Genomic DNA, 24,944 nt, shown 5'->3' with positions numbered 1-24,944 from the left:
ATTTCAAAAGCTAATGAGTTGCTGACAAATTCTGATTTTAAGACACAGCTTAAAGTCATCGCTCTCAGTACTAAATCTCTTCAAGGTCTACACTCCACAACTCAAGCAAAGGTTGATAAACTTCAAAAAACAGCTGATAAGCTAGACATGGAGATCAAATTAGACAAAAAGAGGTTTATCAGACCAATTCATGAGAAAGTGGAAGCTATTGAGTAAGTTCAAGAAAAGCAGCAGGCCCAACTAGATGAGGTCTTGCAAAATCAAAATGCTCAACAAATTCAATTAACTGAGATTCAATCTTCAGTGGAACTCCTTCTTTCTCTACTCCTATCAGATGATGCCAAAAAGGGGGAGAAGGTAGTTAAGTCCAAATGCTCAACTAGCCAAACTCTGAAGAAAAAGGATGATTCTGAAGATGACCAGGGAAACCCTAGCAAGGGCAAAGGTCAAGGTCAAGGCAAGCAAAACAACAAAGTTTCTTCACAGAAACTAATTTCTGATTCTAGCAAATCTTTAACACATAAGAATACAAGTTCTGAAGTTGTGAATGCTCAAGTTCTGAAAGCAAGTTCTGATAATCAAAGTCTGATATCAAGTTCTGATATTCTGATTCAAGTTGAAAGTCAAGACTCTCAGAAGTTTTTACAAACTCTGAAACTTAAAGGAAGGGAGACTACTGTCTACTATAAGGCTCCCAAGATTCAGACTCTTGATGAAGAAATTGCTAAAAGATTGTTTCTCAAGCATAATCCTGGAATGGATTTAGAGACTCTAAAGGAGGAAGAAGCTAGATTTGCATCTGAGAAGACAAATCCTAAGTCTAAAGCTTCTAATACAAAGAAACCTCCAAGGCCTAAGGAAAAAGGCATTGTGATCAAGGAAATGTCAACTTCTGAGGCTTCAAAGCCCAATACAAGATCACAAGTTGAAATTGATCCCAAAGCAAAAGGAAAAGCAAAGATTGATGAACCAATAAAGAAGCAGAAAATGAAGATTCCTCAAATTCTGATGAATCCTGTGTGCAAAATGATTCAAGTCTTTGATGATACTGCTACAGAAGATGAAACTGTTGAAACTCTAAAAATAAAGAAGATAACAGAAGAATCTAAGACAACCTCTGACATAGCTTAAGTAGTTCAGAGTGAAGACATTTCAGAACAGCACGGTATAAATGAAACAGCAAATCCTAATCAAGTCATCAAGAAATCAACCTCTGACAGAGCTCAAGTTGATTTGAACAAGATGACAATTGCTGATAAGAAGAAGCTGCTATGGAACAAAGCTACTCCAGTGGAACCTAAGTCCAATCTAATGATTAATCAACTTGCAACGTTTGGGTTAAGAGCCAAGCAACCTAGAGATAGAGCTGGATTAGGTTCTGATGAAGAAAAGATACAAACAGGAGTAGAAGTTACTCTCAGAGATCCTTTCATGTTGATAGACAAACCATATGAACAAATCAAACAAAAGCACCTTGACAAAGTGTTGTCTGCTCAAATTGTGATGGATGCTCATGATAAAGATGATCTAAAAGAGAAATTGATCTTATTTCTCAATGATGGCAGAACTTTCAGACTAGCTGATACTGATGTGCTAAAGAAGTCTGTCAAAGAGCTTCAACATATTCACTACCTTCTGGAAGTAAAATATGATGTTACAAGAAGATGGTCAGAATATATTTTGAAGGCTATAAGAGATCTTCTCAGAATCTTTGGTACAAAGGCCTCTCAGTACATTCCAAAAATAACTGAAGATGATGGAAGAGAAATTCCTATGAGGAAGAACTCTTCTAAGGCGGAAGTTATTCTGAAAGGAAAGTGGCTATGCTACAATGAAGACTCTTCACATCCTAGAGTTATCAGACTTAGAGATGGTCTTGAAAGAACATCAATTCATGCGCTCAGAACAACCATTTATCATATTTGTGACAATGAAGATGAAGAACTGATGCAAGTCAAAGCACAGTTAGTTGAAATTCTGAGAAAAGCTGAAGACAAGCTAGTAAAAGACTTTACAAGGAATCACTTTGGATTCAGATTGATCCAGTGAAATTGGTAAAGCTACATGTACCGTAAGTTGTAGTTAGTTGTCTAAATAAACTCTCATTGCATTTGTACTTAAATGTTTTTGACATCATCAAATCTATTAACTTGTATATTTTTCATAATTACAAGTTGGGGAGATTGTTAGATATATTTGTGATGTCATGTCTAATTTGTTGTGTTTAGTTTCAAAACTTAATATCAGGACTTATCAGGACTTACTGGAAATCAGGACTTACTGAAGTCAGAACTTATATCAGAACTTAAGGAGTTAGAAGATATATCAGGACTTAAGTGCGAGTACATTTTAGATAAGGAAGGCGGCTGATTTATAGAAGAGGATTTGGATTAAACAAATAAAGATATGCATGGAGAGTTGGACAGCTATAGGACTACAAAAGATAATATTTAATTGATATATTTTAGGAAGAGATATATTTCATATCAATTAGAAGATATCTTGTAACTGTGTACTATATAAACACGACTTAGGGTTTACACTATATGTGTTATCATTCATGAGAACATTATTCATTGTAACCTAGCAGCTCTTAGTGATATTGTTCATCACTAAGAGAGTAGTTTAACCTACTTTATAATAGAGCTTATTATATTGTATAAACTTGATTACTGTTACATACTTGTGTTCTAAATCGATTTGATTGTATAAACACTATATTCAACCCCCTTTTATAGTGTTGTGTGACCTAACAAATTTCATCAGTTCATCAGTTTACATATTAATTATTACAACCTTAGCAATAGAAAAAACACTAAATGAACTTTAAGTTGGAAGTTGGGAGAAAGCACAACATGTGAAAGTCTGAGTAGTAACAATAGAAATAAAAATCCAATTTATGTTATCAAAATACAGAAAGAATAATGCATATAGTAGACTTGATAGATAGAGTTTATCATCTACTAAATGATCCAATTTATCTCTACACCAAAAAAGAAAATAATCATTACTAGCTCCTGCAATATACAATATACATAATTGACTAGTGCAGTTCCATTACAAAATCTAACAAGCATTTTTTATTTGAATTCACTACAATATGACAAGCACACACTTGTTTTTACGTGAACTAAAAGTAATATAGGACTTTATAAAACTATATTTAGGATGAATTTGAACAGTTTTCATATCGTTAGGAGTGCAAAGAGCAAGGCTCAAGTATAAATTAAATAAAGTTGGAACTTATATGGTATGCCTTAGGTCAAAACTCAGTAATTACACGGTAAAAGTGCAAGATTCTTTTATTTCCCATATCTCGATTGTTTCTCAGTCCTTGTTGAAATGGTTATTAGGTAATTACCTGATAATTTTTTTCTCATCAATATTAAAAGCAGATAATCTTCAACTAAAATGTAGCATATACACTGTTTTACATGTTAATTAAGAAATATGTTATCTTGATCCTTGTTTTAAATAAATTAAGAATTGTTAATTTTGACTTGTGACAAAATCAATACATAAATTATTATTTAAGTTAGAATATTTACAATGCATTAATATCTTGTCAATCAAATGACTAGTCTTATATGACAGGTTTAATAAGAAGGGATTTTGTAGAGATTGCAGAAGGAATATTATTCGAGAGTTTAAAGAATAGAAGGAGTTGAAGCGCATACGAAGAGAACACAATATTCTTTGTGCAATTTAAGTGATCAATACAACAATGACACTCGTGTCAAGGCGTCGAACTTCTTAGATATCATATTTATATTATTTTACATTGGTATCTTGCTCAAAATTTATTGTTGTCTATGTACTTTTATTGTAATCTCTAGTCTTTGATAATCTAGTAGTTTTGTCGTAGTTGTCATATGTGTGTTGAGGGTGTGAGTAGTTGATGTTGTCCTAGTTTGGTTGTAAAGTAGTAGTATGGTATGGAATTGACACTGTCATCTGGTAGTATGGTTTGGATATTAAGACTCTTATGTATGGCAACTTTGATGTTTTATTGCTAATGGGATTGTTCTTTAAATTAAGCATATTAATCTAAAAATTTAAAATTAACAGTTACATTTGCCCCTATTCTAATGTAATATATGATTATATATAGTGTTACATTATATATGCTAGTGTTGCTTAATTACAAAAAATGGTGTTATAATAGATAAAACATACTGTTACAATAGGTTATATGGGACCCACAAGCCCACACGTGGGGGCCACGTGGTCCCACAGGTGGGTCCCACTTATGCAATCTTGATCAACCTAATGTATCACTCATTTTGCGTTATATTTGGCATTTAATTGTTACATTAGTTGCCTATTATAACGTTTTTGTAACACCCCCAAATCCGGGGTCGGGGATTTGGGTTGTCACGAGTTCCATTTCACTTAACAACACTTAATCTAAATAAACAACCAATTACTGCATACTGTGACCCACAATATACACACACACACCACAAGTTATAGTCTCGGTGATGAATACCAAAATAACACAAGTCATTTCATTCCACAATTATAAGTCATTACACCTCAAAAAGGTTTCTGAATAAATTTACATATTATTTGCCATTATTACAATTCAGAAATATACATAAGTCTGGTACATCAAAAGTTGAAAGCCTAGCCTATTGGTAGTTCCTACCTCAGCTACAGCAGCATCAACGCCTACAGGAAACTGCGGAACGTTTCCTATCCGCTCGCGAATTGGGAGCTTGGTCTTGTTCATCTTGTCTAGCTGTCTTTGTGTGATGAAAAAATAAAGCAAGGGTGAGCAACAAGCCCACCAAAATAATATGTGTAATAATTAACAATATATGAGCATTCTTATAGTACTCATGAAAGTCTTGGTCAAGAAGAAATGAACCAAGTTTGATATCTTAATGCAACAAAGTCGCAAAATATTCAGTATATATGTATATACTTTTCAACATCTTTGAAATCCTCTTCCATGCATATTATACACAGAGTTCCAGTTTATAACTGTATAAAGATATTGTTGTAAGGTGATCTCATATATCTAACCTTGTCTCAACGTTTTTTTAAAAATCTTTGTCATGCATAAGATAATCCTTTACTAGATATAAGTTAAAAAGATGAAGTCACAAGATACTCCAATATACTTATATTTTTTCTGAATACTACTTGAACTACCACCGTTCAAGGTATTATAAGTGTCAAAAGTTCATCACATATATGAGACTATAAGATAAGACTTGAATAGAATCAATCATTGAAATATCATTTTAAAAAAATGAAGTTACGAGATACTTCATTCGATGGAAACATCATTATAACAATTTGACCCTGACAACACTCAACAATCACTCAGTCGCAGCCTTTCTATCGAAATGCTCTGGGTAGTGTTGCAGAAATATCCAAACTGGATGATGAACTCAATACGGGAGTTTGCCGCGCCAGGAAGACCACTCACGATGATCAGTTGCAGTAGTGCAACCCCACAATTTTCTACTTGTAGAGGAGAACAATCGGATTTACTTGTCGACCGAACGCTGGACTCCTAAGGAATGGACCGTCTTAGCGGAACTTCCGGGCCATTTGGGCCAATATAATAAGGCTGGGTCGGCGCCACTCGACCACTTACGCCACTCCTAGTTCAGATGAAATCCATGACTCTGAAACGTAAAGCTCGTTCCCCCTTTCCCCAAGTAGAAACTTGTTGATATGGCTCCACCAAGAAGCCATGTCTAATTGGAAAGGAAAACTCACTGATATTTCCCAGGCGATGTCTGTTAATGGATTAAACTCATTCCAAGAATTTTACTTCCCGGGTGTTGGGTAAGTAATCAAAAACTCTTTTATCAATCAGCAACCTCGTTGTGAATATAAAAACATATCACGGAGCCTGATCCCTCAGATTTTTTAGCGAGTGTTCAAGTCCCCTTCGAAAGGAAGATCTTAAATTTGAAAACAAGTTTTGGGATCCGCTCTAACGTTTAAAATCATTTTGAAGACTCAAAAATATTTTTGAAAGCATCTGGATAAGGATGATTTGATAGAATAAATCAATTTCAAGATAATCAAAGAATATCTGAATATTATGCTATAAATAATATTCCAATCACGAATAGCTTTTACCAAAGCAAATGAAGTAAAAGTTTTGAAAATAAATTTCTGAAAATATTTAAGGTAACAATGATTGACGATATCAATCATTTCTCAAATACTTGTCGAATAACGAAACATTATTCTTTAAAAAAATAAAGAATATTTTTAATAAAAATAAGCGGAGTCATAAGTCCTCGAATGAATGTTCAAACTAATATTCATTAAATAAAATAAGTGGAGTCATAAGTCCTCGAATGAATATTCAGACTAATATTGATTAAATAAAATAAGCGGAGTCATAAGTCCTCGAATGAATATTCAGACTAATATTCATTTAATAAAATAAGTGGAGTCATAAGTCCTCGAATGAATATTCAGACTAATATTCATTAAATAAAATAAGCGGAGTCATAAGTCCTCGAATGAATATTCAGACTAATATTCATTTATTAATAGAAATAAAATAAGTTTCATAAGTAGAAACTCTATTCAAATAATTAAACTAGTCTTTGATCGTAATAGGAATCTTAAATGAATATTCAAAAAATAATATTCACTTATAATATAAAACTATCGAATAAAAATTATTCGATTAATAGTTTTGAAAACTATATATATATATATAATATACTCGGGAACATCGCCTCCCGGTTTAGAAAAATGTTCAACTCTGGGTCCCCTATACTAAGGGTATACGCAAGTACTGCTTATCTCTAACATAGGTATTATGCAGTTTATAATCAATTAAATCAACAATGCGATTTCAAGATTACGAAACATACATGCATATATATATATATCATATTGACATGCTCCAATATATCGCAAGATTTTTTAATAACAATCATGCACTTATCACAAGATAATGCATGTATATATTTACATCACAACAATAGTATAACGGGTAGAAAACTTGCCTGAGTGTTTTGGGGTAGACTTAAGCTTAGAGTGAGTCCGGTAACCTATGAACAACAACATAAGCTGGAATTAGACCACGGTCGCTTAAGAAACTAGTCAAAATTCACTCCCTAACGGTCATTTACGGTCACTTATACGCTTAACGATTTGCGTTAATCGCTCGCGTACCCTCGGCTCCACTAATTTTAATAAATTAACTGTTACGAATTTTAAGGCGACTCTTTCGCGAGAACTTTATAACTTCCTTATTCACTCAACATAATTCTCTCGTGTTTCAATTAATCATTTAAGGGTCTCAATTATGGTCTCAAAGTTACTCGAGGTTTCGGGGTTCGCTCGCGAAACGTCGTTACTTAAAATGGTCGTTTTTCATCGCTCGTAACTCGGATTTAGGCGAACGACATATCAAAATGAAGCTCGTAAAATGAACTATCTAAAAATGACAAGGGTCAGAATCTTACAGTGAGTTCACAGGTCCTAAAGTTAAGCACAGAAACAGTTAAGGAAAATCGGGCATTATGACGGCTAGAATTTAGCGATTTCCAATATTTTTACCACTCCAAATCAATCCCTTCCAACTACAATCCATCCACAACTTCAAGATTCAAACCTAGGCTACTGATCTTAGCCAAAACAAGCTCAAGAATATAAATCCAATTAAATATTCTACCATCTCTATAATCAACTAATCTACTTAACAATCAAAGTTTAATTCAAGCTTAATCATTCAAACAACTACTCATCCATCCAAACCATCCCAAAATTCAAGTAAACAAACTTAGTAGTTAAAGGTCCAGAAGTTTTATACCTTTATTTGTGAGGGTAAATTTTCTAGGAAGCCTTAAAATCTTGATTAATCCTTATACAAGCTTGGATCTAACAACCAATCAAGAAAACACGAAGTTAGATTTTAAAGTTTCTAAAAGTACGATTTAAATAACTGTAAAAATTAGGGTCTTACCATATTTATTTGGACGATACTTGTGAATAAGAGTTGTAGGTCATCTCAATACCTTTTCAAAGAGCTATAGAACATACTATTTGAGTGAGTATTGAAGGAGATATGACAGTTTGAAGTTGCTGCTCTTGTTTTGGCCGAGAGCAAGCTTTGAAAAATGGGGTGATGAAATGCTTCTTTAATTTGCCTTGGTTAATTGGTGTGATGTTTTATTTGTTTAGTTAATCTAACCTTGATTTGATTAACCAAGGTCATAATACATGGCCATAAATCATCCTTGGCTAAATATCTTTTAAAACATGCTTATGTCATCAAGCACATGTCATCTTGCATCCACTTGTCCACACCTTGTGGTTTGATGATGTCATAATCCCTGGCTTCTTGTACAAGTTTGTCTCTTGGTCGCTTATACGGTTCGTTTAACTCTCGTTCTCGTTAATAGTTTGAGGGATCATATTACTTGGGCTTCCCTGAACCTTTATTAATATCTTATATTCCTTTAATGATCCTCTGCTAAAATCTTTAAATAAAAATCCTTTTAATTATGTTACCTTATACTTAATCCTTTCGGTATCTGATGGATTTTCGGAAAAAACCAAAGTGTTCGAATCCGAATTCTGACGACCTTTACATATACACTCATTTACTTTATGGAATACTAATACAATCTCAAAATTTCCATAACAGTACTCCTATATAGTGTGGTTTGATAATTTTCCTTAATCAGCACAATCAGCAAAAAGTTACTATTCATCAGGGTTTCAAAAAAAATTTAAAAATTGGAGTTATTACAGTTTTCTTCTCTGTTACGATAGATTACTGAAGTGTTATATTAGGGTGTCTGTTGTAATGCTCGTAAGAGTAACGCCCCTTGGTGTTACAATAGACCTAATGTAATATTTTTTGGGACTATTGTAACAGCATTTAGGCATTATCATGGCCTACTTATAGCGTAGTGCAAGTCCTCTCTTGCTTTTGGACACATAAATTATATATGACCCAATTCCTCACAATAAAAACACCTGATATTAGGGTTATGTTTCTTAACATACTTCTTTTCCGTGTCACGTGCAAGTACCATGAATGCACTTCCATCAGATGTGTCACTCGATTCTTGTTTTATCAATCTTTCGACCTCCAGAAGAAAAATAATTGTCTCATCCAAAACTAACTTCGTTTTTCCGACCAATAAAGAAGTCATCACAGTATTATATTTCTTCGGTAGAGACACTAGTAGAAGAATAGCTTTGTCCTCATCCTTCAATTTTTCATCCAAATTATTCAGCTGGTTGATTAAGCCATTAAAATGATTCAGACGATCTCTTAAATCTCCGTCTTCTTCCATCTTGAGCCCAAACAAATATTTCTTGAGAAATAGCTTGTTGGCCAAAGACTTTGAGTGATAAATCTCCGTTAACTTCTCCCACAAATTCTTGGGATTGTCCTCTTCAAGAACATCATACATGATTTCCGGTGCAAGGGCGAACCGGATCATTGATGCTGCACGTAACTTCATGTATCCCCACTTTGTATCATCAACTCCAGTAGGCTTCTTCTCTCCAAGAGTCGCATATAACCCTCGTTGAATTAATAGATCTTTCATCGTGCTTTGCCACTAGATAAAATTGTTTCTTCCATTAAAAACCTTGGCTCTTGATACCAATTGTTAGGGAGAATACACACAAATATAAAACCAAAGAAACAATGCAAAACACACACAATATATGATGCGAAAAAACCCACATCCCAACTTGTATTATTAATCCAAATAATTATCAATAATACAATCAATCTCACCAAACAGTATTCACTCACGCGATACTTTAAGTCAAACAATACTCAAGCATACATCAAAACAATAATATGACTATGTATATACATCTATCACAAACTTGACCCCCAAGACTAATAACCTAATCTCATTACAATAATAATTGTCTACCCATACAATTATTACCCAACCCAATTATGATAATAATCGTCTACCCATATAATTATTACCCAATCAAATTATGCTTTCTATCAGCAAGTCCATACTACCTATTGGGTTTAACCCCAACATCGGTTCCGATCAGATTGGTCAATTTGGCTAATCCATGTACACCTTTAATGTTAATGGTGAATATATTTTCATCTTTATAACTTAAAGGTAGTTTATGACGACCATTATTTTGAAAGACTGAAGGAAAGTTGACCACTAATTTAAAACTCTAAAAAATTAACTAGTATCTTGAAAATCGGTATAAAGTTCAGCTCTTGTTTCCTTATTTACTCTAAAAAAATTGGTAATTTTACCTTGATTCAATGTTATATAAATTGGGAATGGGAAGAGATCGATCGAGTTACCGATTTAAAATTAATCGAAGAATCTGGGATTAATCGGAGGAAAAATCAGATGCAATTTATATTTTAAATAATATATAATTTTAATATCCTTATTTTAGTAATAATTGATAAGTTAATGTATATTTATTATATTATATAATTTATAATCATTAAAATTCAATTAAAATTCTTTATTATACATAATAATTTATATATAATATACTGATCAAGAAAAATATATAAGGATTAATTGGTTTTAAAAACTGGATCGATCACGTAATTTTTAGAGGATTAATCGGGGATTAATCGACAAAATCAGGAATCTTTAGAACCATGCTTAGATTCAATATAGTATTTTTCTTAAAAACTTAAGGGCATGTTTATTTGGATAATTTTCTAGAAAATTATTCAAGGAAAACAAAAAAAAGAAGAAAATGAGTTCCAAATAGATATTTTCTTGACACATAAAATTAAAAATGGAAAACATGGTTATCCAATTTATAATTAATTTTAAGAAAACTCCAAAAAAAATATCTAAGAGCTTGTTTACTAGCCCAATTTTTTAAAAAAGTAGAAAAACTAAAAATATGTTCAAAATTATTATTCTAAGAGAAAACGCAAAAAATGGATGTAACAATCGGGAAATTACGATTGTTTTGTGTTATATTAAATGAGTATTATGTGATTTATGATATTATAAATTATGATTGATCAGAAAATGCTAGATGTTATGTGCTATATATATGTAGTATGGTTCGAGGCATTTTCGGGTATTTTATCACGTGTTAAATGGATTTATATTAAAAATTCTATTATCCAAGTTTCATTTTAAAAGTTATTATTTCGCATAGACCAATTGGCCTTATTTTGCATCATTTGGCATATACCATATTGATTTTCTGAACATCCAGCTAATTTAGAAAATGTTTTGTTTCATCAAAAATGATTTTTTCGGGCCCCTGCTGGGATGTCAAAGCCCACAAAAATTGTATTTTTATTTTTATTATATTACAGGACTATCAAATATTCAATATTTTTGCATTTTTGAATTATTCATAATTTTTGGGAAATTTTGACATAATTTATGTATTTATTGGATTAAAAATTATTCCTTGTTAATTATTAATTTTTGGCTAAATATTTTTATTAAATGATATAATTAGGCTCTAAATAATTTTGGGGGTATTTTTTTATAATTGTAAATAGAATTTAATTATGAGTTAATTATATAAAAATCAAAAAAATATATAAAAATTCAGAATTTTCTTTTAAATTGGGGTTAAGGTTTCGATTTGTGTTCTCGGAATCAAACCATAATTTGTAGTGATTTGGAAAGCAAATCATGTCATTTTTGTAATCAAATTGACTCTCATTAAGAGTTCTATCAGATTATGGCCTCAGATCATACCTCGGGTTAGTGAATTTTATATTTTGATTTTAGGGTTTTTGACACGATTTGGCACTACATCATAACTAGCCTATTGTAACAGTAAAAAAAGTATTGTTGAAGGCCAAAAAGTGTGGCTGTAAGTTAAAAAAGGGCTATGGTTACACTTTTGTGAAAAAACAGTTCGTAACCAATGTGGCCGCTACCTTAGGGGTCTATGGTTACACTTTTCAGTTTTTAGGTTACATTGAAAAAACTGTGCCCATAGATGCTATGCGCCTACACTTTCACATTTATAGTAACATTTTGAGTACTGTAACCATAGACTTATAGTCACACCGGTATATTTTTTTGTTACATCAAATTGTTGTTACCAAAACGCCTTTTTTGAAAAACTCTGTTTTCATTGGTAACACTTTTTATATATGGTAACATGTTTTTAATATACATTATTTAGCTTTACTAACAGTTTTTGTTGGCTTTACCTACACTTTTAAAGTATTACTAACATCAAATTGTGACCATTTACATCACAGTGGCTACACATTAAAAGGCTATGCTAACACTTTATTTAATAAAAAAGATAATATAGTGTTTGAAAATACCACTTCCCATTACATAACCAATAATCATTTCAATCCAAAATCCACAATGACAATCCAATACATAAGAAGCCAAAATATAACTACTGCCAACAATATATCCAAGGCAATCCAAATAAACTACTACCAACAATCCAAGGCAAGAAAAATAACTTGATACCATCTAATACCGATAATATATAGCTAAGTACCCTGGCCAAATTTAAGTACCATTTCCAACTTAACAACGTACTAGTTCATAAAATTTAAAGGGTAACCATGACAACTTCTACTCAGACTCATCCGGATCCAGACCCATCCAAATCTTCTGCAGATTTATCCAAAGCATTGAGGTTGATGTTCAAATTTGGATTTTGCTCTGCCAATATTTTCATCATCTCGCGAACCCTTTGATCAAGCTTCTCATCCATCTCTTTCTGAAGTTCGACCCGAATTTTTGCATAGTCATCTGGAACTGGAACTGGACCTAGAACCGATATTGTGCGCGGTGTTCTTGGAGACTTTGGTTTTTGGTATTTTTACGAACTAGCCTTCCAATCAGGTAAGATGGGTGGTGTTCCTTGGCGTCGTGAACCAACTCATTGGCAGCGTTAACACCATCAGTTTGTAGAGTTTTCTGGACCTTGGCCTGTATAAAGATGAAATAACAGCCGCTATTAACAAACTGTCCAGCAGACAAGACGAAAACTCTAAGTGAACCAAACAATAACAGTTCATGAAATTCAAATAGACTTTAGGGAATCTATCTAGCAGTAGTCATTTTGAACGGGAATTTTCTATATTTCCAAGATTTTTATTTTATACGTACTATCTAAGTTTATTATCTTTTTTGTAATCCTACTTTGTAGAGGCATTATTTTATATGTATCTTAGTTTATTATCTATGGTAACACCTCAAGTTTAGTAAAAATTAGCACATTAAGTTGCGCTTCACCGCATGTACTCTTACCTGGTTCTAGCAAGTCTTCTAGCTTTGGTAAATACCACAAAATGAGTCTTCTAGCTTTGGTCTAATTTTTCAGCCCTTCTAGTTGTCCAATGAGATAACTATCTTGTGTCTGAAACTGTGAAGGAGTCGTAGATAAGGAACCATCATATGCAGGAGCATCATATACGGAACCATTGTTACTGAGACCCTTGTCTTCCTTCTCTGGAGCACTTAAAAGAAGATCCTTGTCATTGGCATTAGTAAACATGTAGGATGGCTGCAAATTTTAGATTGACAGCTAACTTAAGTTGAACTGAATACAAAAGGAGAGACAAATGGAAAAAATCTAGATACCTTATGATATACAACAGATAGATTATTAAATTCATCAAATATCATGTCCTTTATTTCGATACTATGATGGTCAGCAAAGACTGAAACGGAACGTTGTTGTATAAACCCAACTATCTGAATCGATTAATTTGTAATCACAGAATTAGATTTTATACTATATTTAACCAAAAATATCTAGTTAACAACAGTGTGAGCAAACTTTTTGGCAAGCTCCTACTCTGTCTAGTCTTCACCTTTAAGACGCCCAATGTGTGCAAGTATAAAGAATGAAAATAATAGTTCAACTGATATGATTTTTGAGTTCTAAATCTTAGATACTATAATTAAATGTGAGAGGGTGTACAATTTAGCAGTCACATATGTATTGCTTTAAAAGCTAGTTAGTTGCCTAGGTTTTGAATGATTATACAATAGGTCAACTATTTAATAATAAAAAATAAAGAGCCCAAATAACCTCTTATTTGTTGCTGTTGCAACAGCTGGTGCCGCTGTTGCTGCTACTGCAGCTGCTGTTGCTATTGCAGCAGCTGCAACGACTGTTGTTGCTGCTACTGAATGCACCCTTGTATTGGAGAACCTATAAGACACCGATAAATATCAATACAATTTTACAAAATACAATTCAAGGCTATTAAATAAAAGGAAAACACGTTTGAACCTTAGTATAAAACTTGTGTATAAACATTAAAGTGAGTATGTGCACGTACCTGTGCATGTACCTGTAGTTGTATTAAATATAAGAACTATCAGTATTATTTTAAGGGTAAACTTTAAGAAAATGAGAAATTACCTAAATAATTGCAATACCTTATGATAATCTAGCAATTCTTTCATTTGGTATTTTTTTTTAATTTTCTGCAAATAAATCATTTCCCAAAGGAAGACATCAATGTATCTGAAGGCAATATAAGTATGAACATTTTATAAAGGAACCAGAGCTGAAAAACAAATTTACATACATACACATTTCTATTTTTTTAAAAAAAAGAAATCAAACTGATAAGGGACTCATTTATATTATTTTATTTGAAAAGTAATTATTATATCATATAATTAGATTGGCTTAAGCTCCCAAGAACCAAGTATAACAAAACCGGTCTATAGGGCATCAAGTGGGGATCATTATGTCCTGACAAAAAGCCAAACAAAATAATATTATACATATATATATATCAAGTAATTTCATCAACTAAATCCCCACATAGGTTATGAAAAAACCAAAAAAAATTATATGCATTTAGGAAGAAAATAATTCTATAGAGAGAGATCACGCACAGTGGGTCTTTTTCATAAACCTTTGACCCTGGAACGAGAAAAGATTATCACAAAGGTATACCCAGAAAAGAGTATCACAAGGCATTAAGATGCTCCCATGGTTTACTTTTTATTCCTTATTCTGCAACTACAAGAACAAGCGAAACTATCATTAGTAGGATTGCCCCTTCTTGATTTTTTATGTTCTCCCCTTCTTGTTTTCTTATAAATATTATATTCTAAATTAAGGTGAAATAACTCTTTTCCCAGTAACAAGATTATTTAATATGTTTGGCTTCTATGTTTTTAAAACAAATAGTAATACTAGTTGCGGTTAATCATATTATTTCTTCATGGTAATCCTACCAAATGAGTTCCAAAGACACGCTCAAAGTTTCTTATAACTATAAAACTTGAAAAGTACCTGCCACAGGGTCAATTAATCAGCAGCCAAAGATGTTATCTCATTTTGCAGGGCCTGAACCTTCTTCTCGAGTTTAGCTATGTGTACCTTATTTTCTTTCCTTGGACCTTGCCGCGGACTTCCTGTTTGCCCATATCGTATTTCAATGCCAAATTAAGAACTTATACCCTATAAGTTACAAGTGACCATCAAAGGATATCAGATGTGTTCATTAAAAATTACAATTACAAATACAAAGAAGCCTAAAAGTATTAAACTCGAAAATCAAGCAGTAGTGAAATGTGACCCACTTACAGACCAAAAAATAAGCCGAAAAGCCCTAATTTAAAAACCGTAATTATGAAACCCACTAGCTAAATCCCCAATTCAAAACCCCTAATTGATGCAGACCCATTTACATAGCCAAATAATTGATGATGAGGGCAAGATTGAAGACCCACCTGGAAGAGCCAAAGCACGATTGAAGAGTGGTAACCCAATTGAAGATTAAGACTTGTTTGATAATAAAGATGAGCTTCCAATGATGAGAGACTGAGTCCTGATATAATGATTGAATAGAGTGTCAAATGTGAGAGAAGAGAGAGTAAAATGTGAGGCCTGTTTTTAGTTTGACTTTTAGGAGAAAATTAATTTTTTTATAAATTTCATTCCCCCGCCTATGTGTTTTGTAAAAATTTGGATACCCCGCCTCATGTTTTTATTCAACCCATGAAATTTCAGTTTTTGGTTACACCATTTTTGGGACCAACGGTAACATCAAATATAGTGTAACCATAAATGCCTCATGTTCTCTATGGTTACACTAAATGACACCTATGATTACAATGAAAAATAATGTAACCATAGATAGCTTAAAATAATTTTAAGGCACCTATGGTCACACTTTAGCTGGTTACACTGAAGAAAAACGTTACAACAGGCCATATCTGGTGTAGTGTGGGGGTTTTTGATTCAGGGTTTTTTTTAATTGTTTTTTGATGTTCTTATTAGTTTTTCCATGTTTATTATAATCGATTTGAGTATAAAATTGTAGTGTTTGATTTCCAGAAAGCATAGGTCGAGTTCATGAGTTTTCTTAAAATTTTGATTCGGTTTTCTGAATTATTAAGGGTTTGTTCGATGATTTGAATGGTAGTAATTAATTGTACGTGATTCAGGCTTTATTTCAACATATATATTGTTCGATTTGGTTAAGCTTCGGCCGAGATAGTAGTTTGACAGAATCAGAGTACGGGGTCGCCGAATTTCATGGCGTTTTTGCCGGAAACGACAATCCCCAGCTCGTCTGAGTGTGTGATTGCTTGTTCTGAATTGATGGAGATATGAGGAGAATTAATAACATATCATTTTTTACTTCAACCAAAAACCGGCCGACTTCAACCCGGCCCGATTATGTTCTTCGTTGACCCGTTTTCAGAATATTTCAACCCGGGTTTGATCCATAAATCCCCAATTCAATTTCTATAAATCTGTTCCTGTAGATTTTTCTTTTAAAAATAATTCAAAAATCATTTCTAAATTCTAAAATTTTATTTTAAATTCAAAATAAATTTATTTAATAATATCAAATAATTAACTAAATTATTTTAATTCCAGAAAAATTAATTTCTTTATTATTCTCAAAAATCTAAATTTGATTTAATTTTTTATAATTTATTTCAACTAATTATTTATGAATTTAATTAATTGATTAATTAATTTAATTAATTAATTAATTTTATCTATAAATAGTTAAATAAAATTTAATTATTTATAATTAAGCCAAATGACGATTTAAAAATCATTTTAAGCTTTTAAAAATTATATAAATGTATTTAAAATAAAATTATTCTTATTTTATTCATAATAAATAAACCGTTTCTCCGTTTAATACAAAACGAACGCGTCTACACTCATAAAAATATTATGCTTCCATTAAAAATACTTTCTAAATAAAAATCTTTCGCATCGAAAGGTCGCTTGATTTTGAAATATTCTGAGTGGCGTAACTACCGAAAAGTCGTATTTCGACTCGATTTCAATTTTAAACATATCGAGTCGAATGTTTTGACGAACTGAATCATATGTTACATGAATCATATGATTCGTGTCTTATGTGTTTTATTATATGAATTGTGAGTCCACGTGTCTATTAAACTCTATATGATTAAATGTGATCCTTATCTGTTATTATCGGATGAGTAGACGATAAGGATAAACGTATAGACTAGACAATTATATATAAACGGTTAATGAAAATAGTATCTTTTATGATAGATACACATAATTTATTGTTCTAGTGTCCAGTCTAATTTATTGTTGATCGCCATTAACAACATTCCTTCTTGGAAAGTTTTATGATTTCAAAGCCGAACAAAGAATTGATTCAGGAGATGAATCAGGGAACTGTTCGTTGTTTTTTGATCTATGATTGAGGGCTAATAATGATCGATGTTTTATTCGCTCAACTGTTTCAATAAATAAAGATGTTTATAAAATCATTTAAAGATTATTTCTGGGAGTTTTTTTTTATAATGATACATGGAAACCTATTATAATACTTGCTTAGCATTTTTAGCTCACTCTTATTTTGCGAATTTTTATTTCTTTCAGTATCACATGAGGATAAAAATGAATAGTTCTTATTAGACAGCTTAATTGACGAGATCCCAGCTGAAGGAAGTTGGAGATGCCAGAGTGAATAAGACGAGGAAATTAGTAAAGAGGTAATGTAATTTGAGTCAGTTGTTATAAATTTTAGAAGGTTTGATTCTTGTTTCATACCATAACTTATATTCGATCCGAAATTGAGGGGTTATCTGTATATTTATTTTAATATACAGATTTATATTATTTAAAGTTATTTGGTGATATCAATCCTGACCCCGAATTTGGGGATGTTACAATGGAAAATCGTGTTTTGTGTAATTTTATAAATTACAACTGAGATATAGAATAGTCTAAAAAATTATAATTTATAGTTTTCATTTTTCGCCATTTAAATTTGAAATAGGTTTTTCACTGTTGAAAACTAAAAAACACGGCCAAAAGAACGGGATAGTGTATAAGGTGATGCATATATGTACATACTCAAATAAATGTTCTCTTAAACCTAATAAAAAACAATCAATCAATATCTATAAAAGTTAATCATGTATACGTAAAATCAATCTTTCTTATGATAAAATAAAATATTATTACTCAAAAATTATTATTTATTTAAGTTTATGAAATTAAAAGTAAAAAATTGATATAATTTGATTTGTAGATGTAAAATTTAATAATATCACATGAGGATGATTATTTTTTATATTAATAAAAGTAGAAAACAGAAAATTAATATGATTTGATTTGAACATGTTTTTCATTTTTTTTGTTTTTGAAAATGAATAGCACTTGGAATATATTTTCTCAATTTTCAATATTTTTTTATGATAAGGAAAATTCAAATTTTTTTAGAAAACTTGGAAAAAAGAAAAAAGAAAAAGTTTTGTGGAAGTAAACGGCCCTAAATTTAGCAAAGTTCCCAATTCTCCTTGAATCCAAACATCCCCTTAAATCCCTCCCTGATAAACCCCAGGCAAAACCCTAGGCAACTTCAAGGCTGTTCGTAAATCCATGGCCAAGAGGACAAAATCAACACACTCTTCTTCTTCAAAATCCCATTTAGATGAACCCCACTTCAAGAAACCCAAAAAGATTAAACAACAACAAGTTTTAGAACAAGAGGACAATCAACAATTACAAGAATCATGTGAAGATGAGGCCTCGAAAAGAGAGACACTAAAAGAGCTGCTCCAGCCATTTAGCAAAGATCAAATAATTGAGTTTCTCAAATTTGCAATCTTGGAAGATAGAGAGTTAGTTTCTAGGATCACCCACTTCTCAGAATCTGACCCTGCTAATCGGAAGCTCTTCGTACACGGTCTAGCTTGGGAAACGACTTCGGAACAAGTTCTGTCGATTTTTGCTGAGTTTGGTGATATTGAGGAATGTAATGTACCTCTTGATAAGGCCAGTGGGCGTGCCAAGGGTTTTGCATTTGTACTTTATAAGACACGGGAAGGAGCTGAGAATGCGCTTAAGGAGCGTCAGAAGAAGATTGGGAATAGGGTGATTTATTGCCAGTTAGCGTCGGATGGACCTGTTGGGGGGAATTCGGGTGGGGAGGGTAGTGGGAGGAAGATTTTTGTGGCCAATGTGGGGTCTCATGTGGACCCGGAGATGCTTAAGTTGTTTTTCGAGAAGTTTGGGGAATTAGAGGAAGGGCCATTAGGGATGGATTCGGTGAGTGGGAAGTTTAGAGGGTATTGTTTTTTTGTTTATAAGAGTAGTGAAGGGTGTCAGAAGGCGTTGGAGGAGCCTGTTAAGATGTTTGAGAATTGTCGGTTAGAGTGTCGTCTGGCTACTGAAAATTTTAAGAATAGTAAGAATCAGACGCGTGCTCCTAATAGTGATATTGGTAGTAATGGGAATTACATTTTAGGTGTTAACCCAGGATTTTATGCAAATCCAGCTGGGATGGGACATAATTCGGGATTTGGGATGGCTAATCCGATGATGGTTCCTTCCTTGAATCAAAATGGGCTAGCCACGTCTATTGGGGCGAATCCTCAAACTATTGGGTTTGGTGGGAATTATGGGAGTAACAGTGGTAGCCCTATTGGGGTTGCTAGGTACGCCTCTTTAAATGGGTTGGGAGGTTATCAAACTCAGCTGGGAAATTCTTCTGCCGGGTCAATATTTGGTTCAAGGTCTCAATCTGGGCATTGGTCCACTGGTCAACCTTACTTGTCACACTTTCCCCTCTAGGTGAGTTCTTTCAGTTTTATGTACTAGCAATGTATCTATTTTCCTGTAAAGCATCTTGTTTTATTGTCTTTCGTGTATGTGCAATGTTTATCCTACATTTTTGTATTGAACTAGTGTTATATTTTGTTTTTTTAATCAAAATATGGCAGTTTTGTCTATGATAATTAAATGTTTTTGTATAAAGTTAAACCCCTCCACTAAGCATAGGTTTAAGAAGAGAATGGTTGAAATCAGTCGTTTCAGTAGCTGATCTACCATTTTCTGGGCTAATGGAATTTCAGAATTTGGGGAAACGAGTGTTCAGGATTGCTTTCGCATATTAAGGGCCGTGTGTGTGTGTGAGAGAGAATTGCACTGTACTAAACAACGCTAGGTTTTCGATGAAATATACAGTGGATCGGTGCATTCTACTCGTAACTACAGTAGAAAATTCAGAACACCAGTAATAGGTAGTATCAAATTAGGAATTCATATGAAACAACAAACCAAGTAGTTTTTACAGTAAAGCCCATAAGCATTCGGCAATAGTGATTGAAAGTTTATCATAGCTGAAAATGAATTGCAGGAAAGTAAGAAAAACCTTCTTAAAAGAATATTTTTTTTTGAATTAGCAGGGATCATGATGGAGTCATGCGGCCCATAGCCTAAAAGAGTCAATACAATTTTAAGGTAATATTTAAATGTTTGGGTAAATTTTAGGCGAATTTGGTATAAATTACTCCCTCTGTCCCATTGAATTCTATACATTACTTTTTGGCTCGCTTTTCAATACTCATTTAAAACATAACTCCATAATATTTTTAAAAAAAAAAATTCCTGAATAAAAGTTTTATGTTTAAACTTTTATTTAAAGAAATTTTTTTAAAAAAAATATATTATAAAACTATACTTTATAGAAGTCTCGAAATGCGTGCAAATAGTGAACGTATAATATTCAACGGGACGGAGGTAGTATAATAAACAAATACCTGGTGTTTGGACGAGTTTCATATTTGATAAACGGCATGTACTTTTTCAACTTTTTACCTTTCTGTTGCAACCCTGATTAGTTTCTGTAGATTCTTGCTAAACCATTCCTGTGTAGGAACAGAGTGAACGACCAGGGGTCATCATAAATTGTATAAGAACAAATTGTAGGCAGGCTATCTGGTTTTGTTACCCCTTCTGGCTTCTTAGAAACTAGAAAGTGTACATCATCTCTAATAAAGTGCAATTACTAAAATTTCCTTAACCTAGTAATGTTTATAAACATAACATATTTGATCTGAAATAAGGTAAAGTTGAGAAACGAGGATCAGAAGTGGGTAGGAATGATAATCTCTTTCTAGTTTCTTTCATAATGTTGCCTATCACAAGGATTAAACTATAAGTGTATAGAGAATTTTTACAACTGAGCACACTAATGTAAGTCGAAACGTTGAAGAATTTTTGGGTTTTATCTAGACAGTTTAATGTCTAACTAGCTCATCCTTCTAGTTCTACCACATTTTAGGTATTGAAGTTCATATTTTTCTTATTAATTTCATCAGTGGGTATCTTTGGCCTGATAACAAGACATGTGAGTTTAAGTAATCAGGCCATTTACCCTTCTCCTACGAGTTGGAAATGTTAGTTGAAGTAGCACAAGTGCTTGTATATTATTAGGTTTGTATTTCCTTTGCTCAAAGACATTTTGTGCACTACAGTTAAATACAACCAAAGATAGAAGAAAAAAACAATTGTTTCTTTCTGTTTCTAAATTTTACTGTCATTTATTTTTTTGGCGAGTTTCAATGAGCAGCGAGATAAGCACTTAATAAAGGTAAAAAATATGAGATCAAAATATATGATTAAAACAAAAATGATGAAGGTGATAAGTGTAACAAAGAATAGTATGTAAATTTTTGTTATTGGATTTTGACTCATGTGTTGGACTGTAAAGAGGAAGGAATAAGCATTCATTTGTATGTTAGAATGGACAGGCCTTACTTTATACACTTGTAAAACGGAATGGAGGGAGGAGAGAGTTTTTCTGCACATTTATTTTTACATGTTATATTGATAAAATGTTAATAAATTTATTTGCTTCTCTACTTTGGTACTTCACTAAGGAACTGCTTGTACATCTAACCCTTTTTTTTTCTTTTGTAGGTAGATTTAAATCACAGTCTGAAGCGGGTAGTTGAGTATTGCTGCCAAAATGGTTTTGAATTGTGCTGGGAATTCAACATTGTTTTCGGTGTACTAAATGTAGGTTATGAACTGTGCAAATGAATCAGTATATCTCAAAGTTTGTCAAAGGTTTTACATTATTTATGGTATTCTTCCTAGTGTTAGGTTTTGTTTTGTGTAGGTATTAGTCTTTCCTTTTCGCTATTCATTAGTCATAGATGAACTGGACTCCAAGAATTTGATTGCCCGGTCTTGCTAATTCCATAACAGAACCGAACTGGTTTCAAATAAAGGCTCAAAGCGCCTTAGGCTAGCAAGGGAAATGGCCCAGAATTTGCCGGAACTATTCCAGTGGTCAATTGGGAGATGCTGGAAATGAACCTGCTTATCGTACAATTGATATTTTCTTTGTACATGGCTTACATATGGTAAAGATACTAAAGCAGCCCATTTGACCTCTGCAAGTTAGTTATTATCATAATCCAAGTTAAACTGCTAGGAAATATACTTGTGTCAGCAACTCAGCATTAGTTTATACCTTAAGCATGCTGTTTTCTTTTGCTAAAGAGATTATTCTGAGCATGCCTTTTCATTTTGCTTAAGGTATAAGCATATATATACTAATTTAATGAACTGTGTGTTTGAGTTGTGAACCATCATACTAAATGTCTAAACATGTTGCCAACACAATTGCCGTCACCTCCCAGTTCTCCTTGTATGCATGTGTCAACAGTGCAGTATGTCTGCTTGTACAAATTATTCTTACTATTGTTGAAATCCGAACAAGTTTTTAAGGAGTATGGTACGAGTTTTAAGGTGAAGGATGCTAATATACTAGGGATATTGTCCCCTGGTGTTTATTTGGCATGGTCTGTGAGATTTCATGATCAAATTGTGCAGAAGTAAAACAAGATAGATCTTATGGTACATAATGCTTAGAATCAAGCTACATTGAAGGATGTGGCAAGTCATGAAGCCAAGTATCACTGAAATATGATGGTGGTTAGTTCGGCAAATTAATCAAAAATAACACTCGAGAAACGGATTTTTCCTGTAAAGATTAGTAGCGATGGTAGCAAGGACCATTAATTCAGTAATTTACTCCTACCCACTCAAACCCCCCTACAACGGCAGCACAAAGTAGTGAGGGTTTTATTAAAAAAAAACACATATATGACAAACTGAAAACAACAAATATAATACGCACAACACAACACAGCTCAAATGCAATTCTAACACAGGGTGAGTAGAAAACCGCAAAAACTGCCCGCACATCACCAATCCGCACCGTAAAATACAGTTTTTAATTTTTGTGGTGCGGTTGAGGTTTGATTTTTTAATAAACCGCGCGGTGCGGTGTGGGTCCGCGCGGTGCGGTGCGGGTTGTGGTTTTAAAATTTTGAAATGCGGTTCAAACTGCACCGCACCGTAATATTAAATATATATATATATATATATATGAGTAATGAAATATGATTCCATTTATTAAGTTTGATTTCATTTAACGTACTAGGAGTGCTTACTTAGTGATCATCTTGTTTCTGCAAGACCAATTGTTGCAGACACATGGTACAAAGTCACCTATTTTTTTTTTTTCTAAGTAAAAGTCACCTATTTAATAGTAAACTCATTTAATTGTCGAGCCAAGCTTCTACGTTAAACTTTACGGTGTGAAATTTTTAATTTGTATTATTGAAGAATATTGGCGACTTTGTTATATTATTCGGAAATTTAATTAATTTAAGTTTTGTATTTATTTAAAATTTTCGAACTTGTAATATATAAACCGCAGTGTACCACACCACACCGCACCACATTTTTTGTGGTGTGGTTTATGCGGTTTTTAGGGGTACGCGGTGCGGTTACGGTTTGGAAATTTGATCAAACCGCATGTACGGTTTGGTTTGCGGTTTGGTTTGGTTTGCAGTTTGAAAAAAAAACCGCACCGCCCGCACCGCGCTCACCCCTAATTCAACATTCTTTTTAAAATTAACTATATGATTACTCATGGCACGAACGTAAAAAAATATGTGATAATGGTTTGTTATATATAATTTATTTTAGATTTAAATTTGTTAAAATGCATTAGCAAAAAATATTAAATATTAATAGAAACCCTTAAATGTGATGATTGTAAGCGATTACTTGTATATATAACTAGTTTGTTCAGATAATTATTTACCGAAAATACCAACGAATATGTTCATTTACGAATATGTTCACGGAATATGTTAATGAACACAAAATATAGTAATGAACAATTTATGAAATTATAATCGAAATTATACATGAACTCTCGAACTAAACTGCATTGTACTTGTACATACTTGCATTAAAACTTATTTATATACAAAAAATCTTACTTATACTGGACTTGTTCATAGATCAAAATCGAATTTAAACCTATTGGCAAACTAATATTAAATTTGATAATAAACTCTAACAATTTAAGTATATATTATATATAGGGCAAGACATCCACTAAAATGAAATTTTATATTTTTTCATTATTAAGATTTTGTTGGGCCCGAGAATAAAGGAGGAGGAACGACCATAGATAGGGGCTTTAATATATAATCTTGTAATAAAAAGCCCAATAGGGGCCCAATTGTAAAGGGAAAAACCCATTAAGGGTCCTGTAAATAGAGATTAATTGCCCTACTTAAAGAGGGTTGGAAAAATAAGTATCAATATAAGAGTGTTATTCCTCACTTAAATATGACTCAAACCTAGGGTCATCATTTGGCGCTAGAAGGAACTCTGAAATTTGATACTCCAAC

General features: G+C 32.6%; 1 protein-coding gene across 2 annotated transcripts; it reads left to right on the top strand.

The window, feature by feature from the left end:
* The first annotated feature begins 18,711 nt into the window (after window positions 1–18,711).
* LOC141720499 (UBP1-associated protein 2A-like) lies at window positions 18,712–22,321 on the top strand. 2 transcript variants are annotated; one of them, XR_012574403.1, is made up of 3 exons: window positions 18,712–20,013; window positions 20,628–20,682; window positions 22,144–22,321. XR_012574403.1 is itself a non-coding variant. In XM_074522936.1 (2 exons), the coding sequence occupies exon 1, from the start codon at window positions 18,820–18,822 to the stop codon at window positions 20,011–20,013; it is 1,194 nt and encodes a 397-aa protein (XP_074379037.1). In that variant the 5' UTR covers window positions 18,712–18,819; the 3' UTR covers window positions 22,144–22,321. The 2 variants fall into 2 exon arrangements, 1 of the variants encoding a protein (XP_074379037.1); XM_074522936.1 differs by lacking the exon at window positions 20,628–20,682.
* The last annotated feature ends 2,623 nt before the right edge of the window (window positions 22,322–24,944 follow it).

The sequence above is a fragment of the Apium graveolens genome, chromosome 4 (assembly GCF_009905375.1).
Source record: "Apium graveolens cultivar Ventura chromosome 4, ASM990537v1, whole genome shotgun sequence".
Classification (NCBI taxonomy): Eukaryota; Viridiplantae; Streptophyta; class Magnoliopsida; order Apiales; family Apiaceae; genus Apium; species Apium graveolens.
The sequence above is the reverse complement of the archived record's forward strand: the minus strand, read 5'-3'. Positions and strand labels throughout refer to the sequence as shown.

Coding starts and splice junctions, on each gene's coding strand:
- LOC141720499 (XM_074522936.1), top strand. CDS start 18,820: ATGGCCAAGAGGACAAAATCAACACACTCTTCTTCTTCAAAATCCCAT.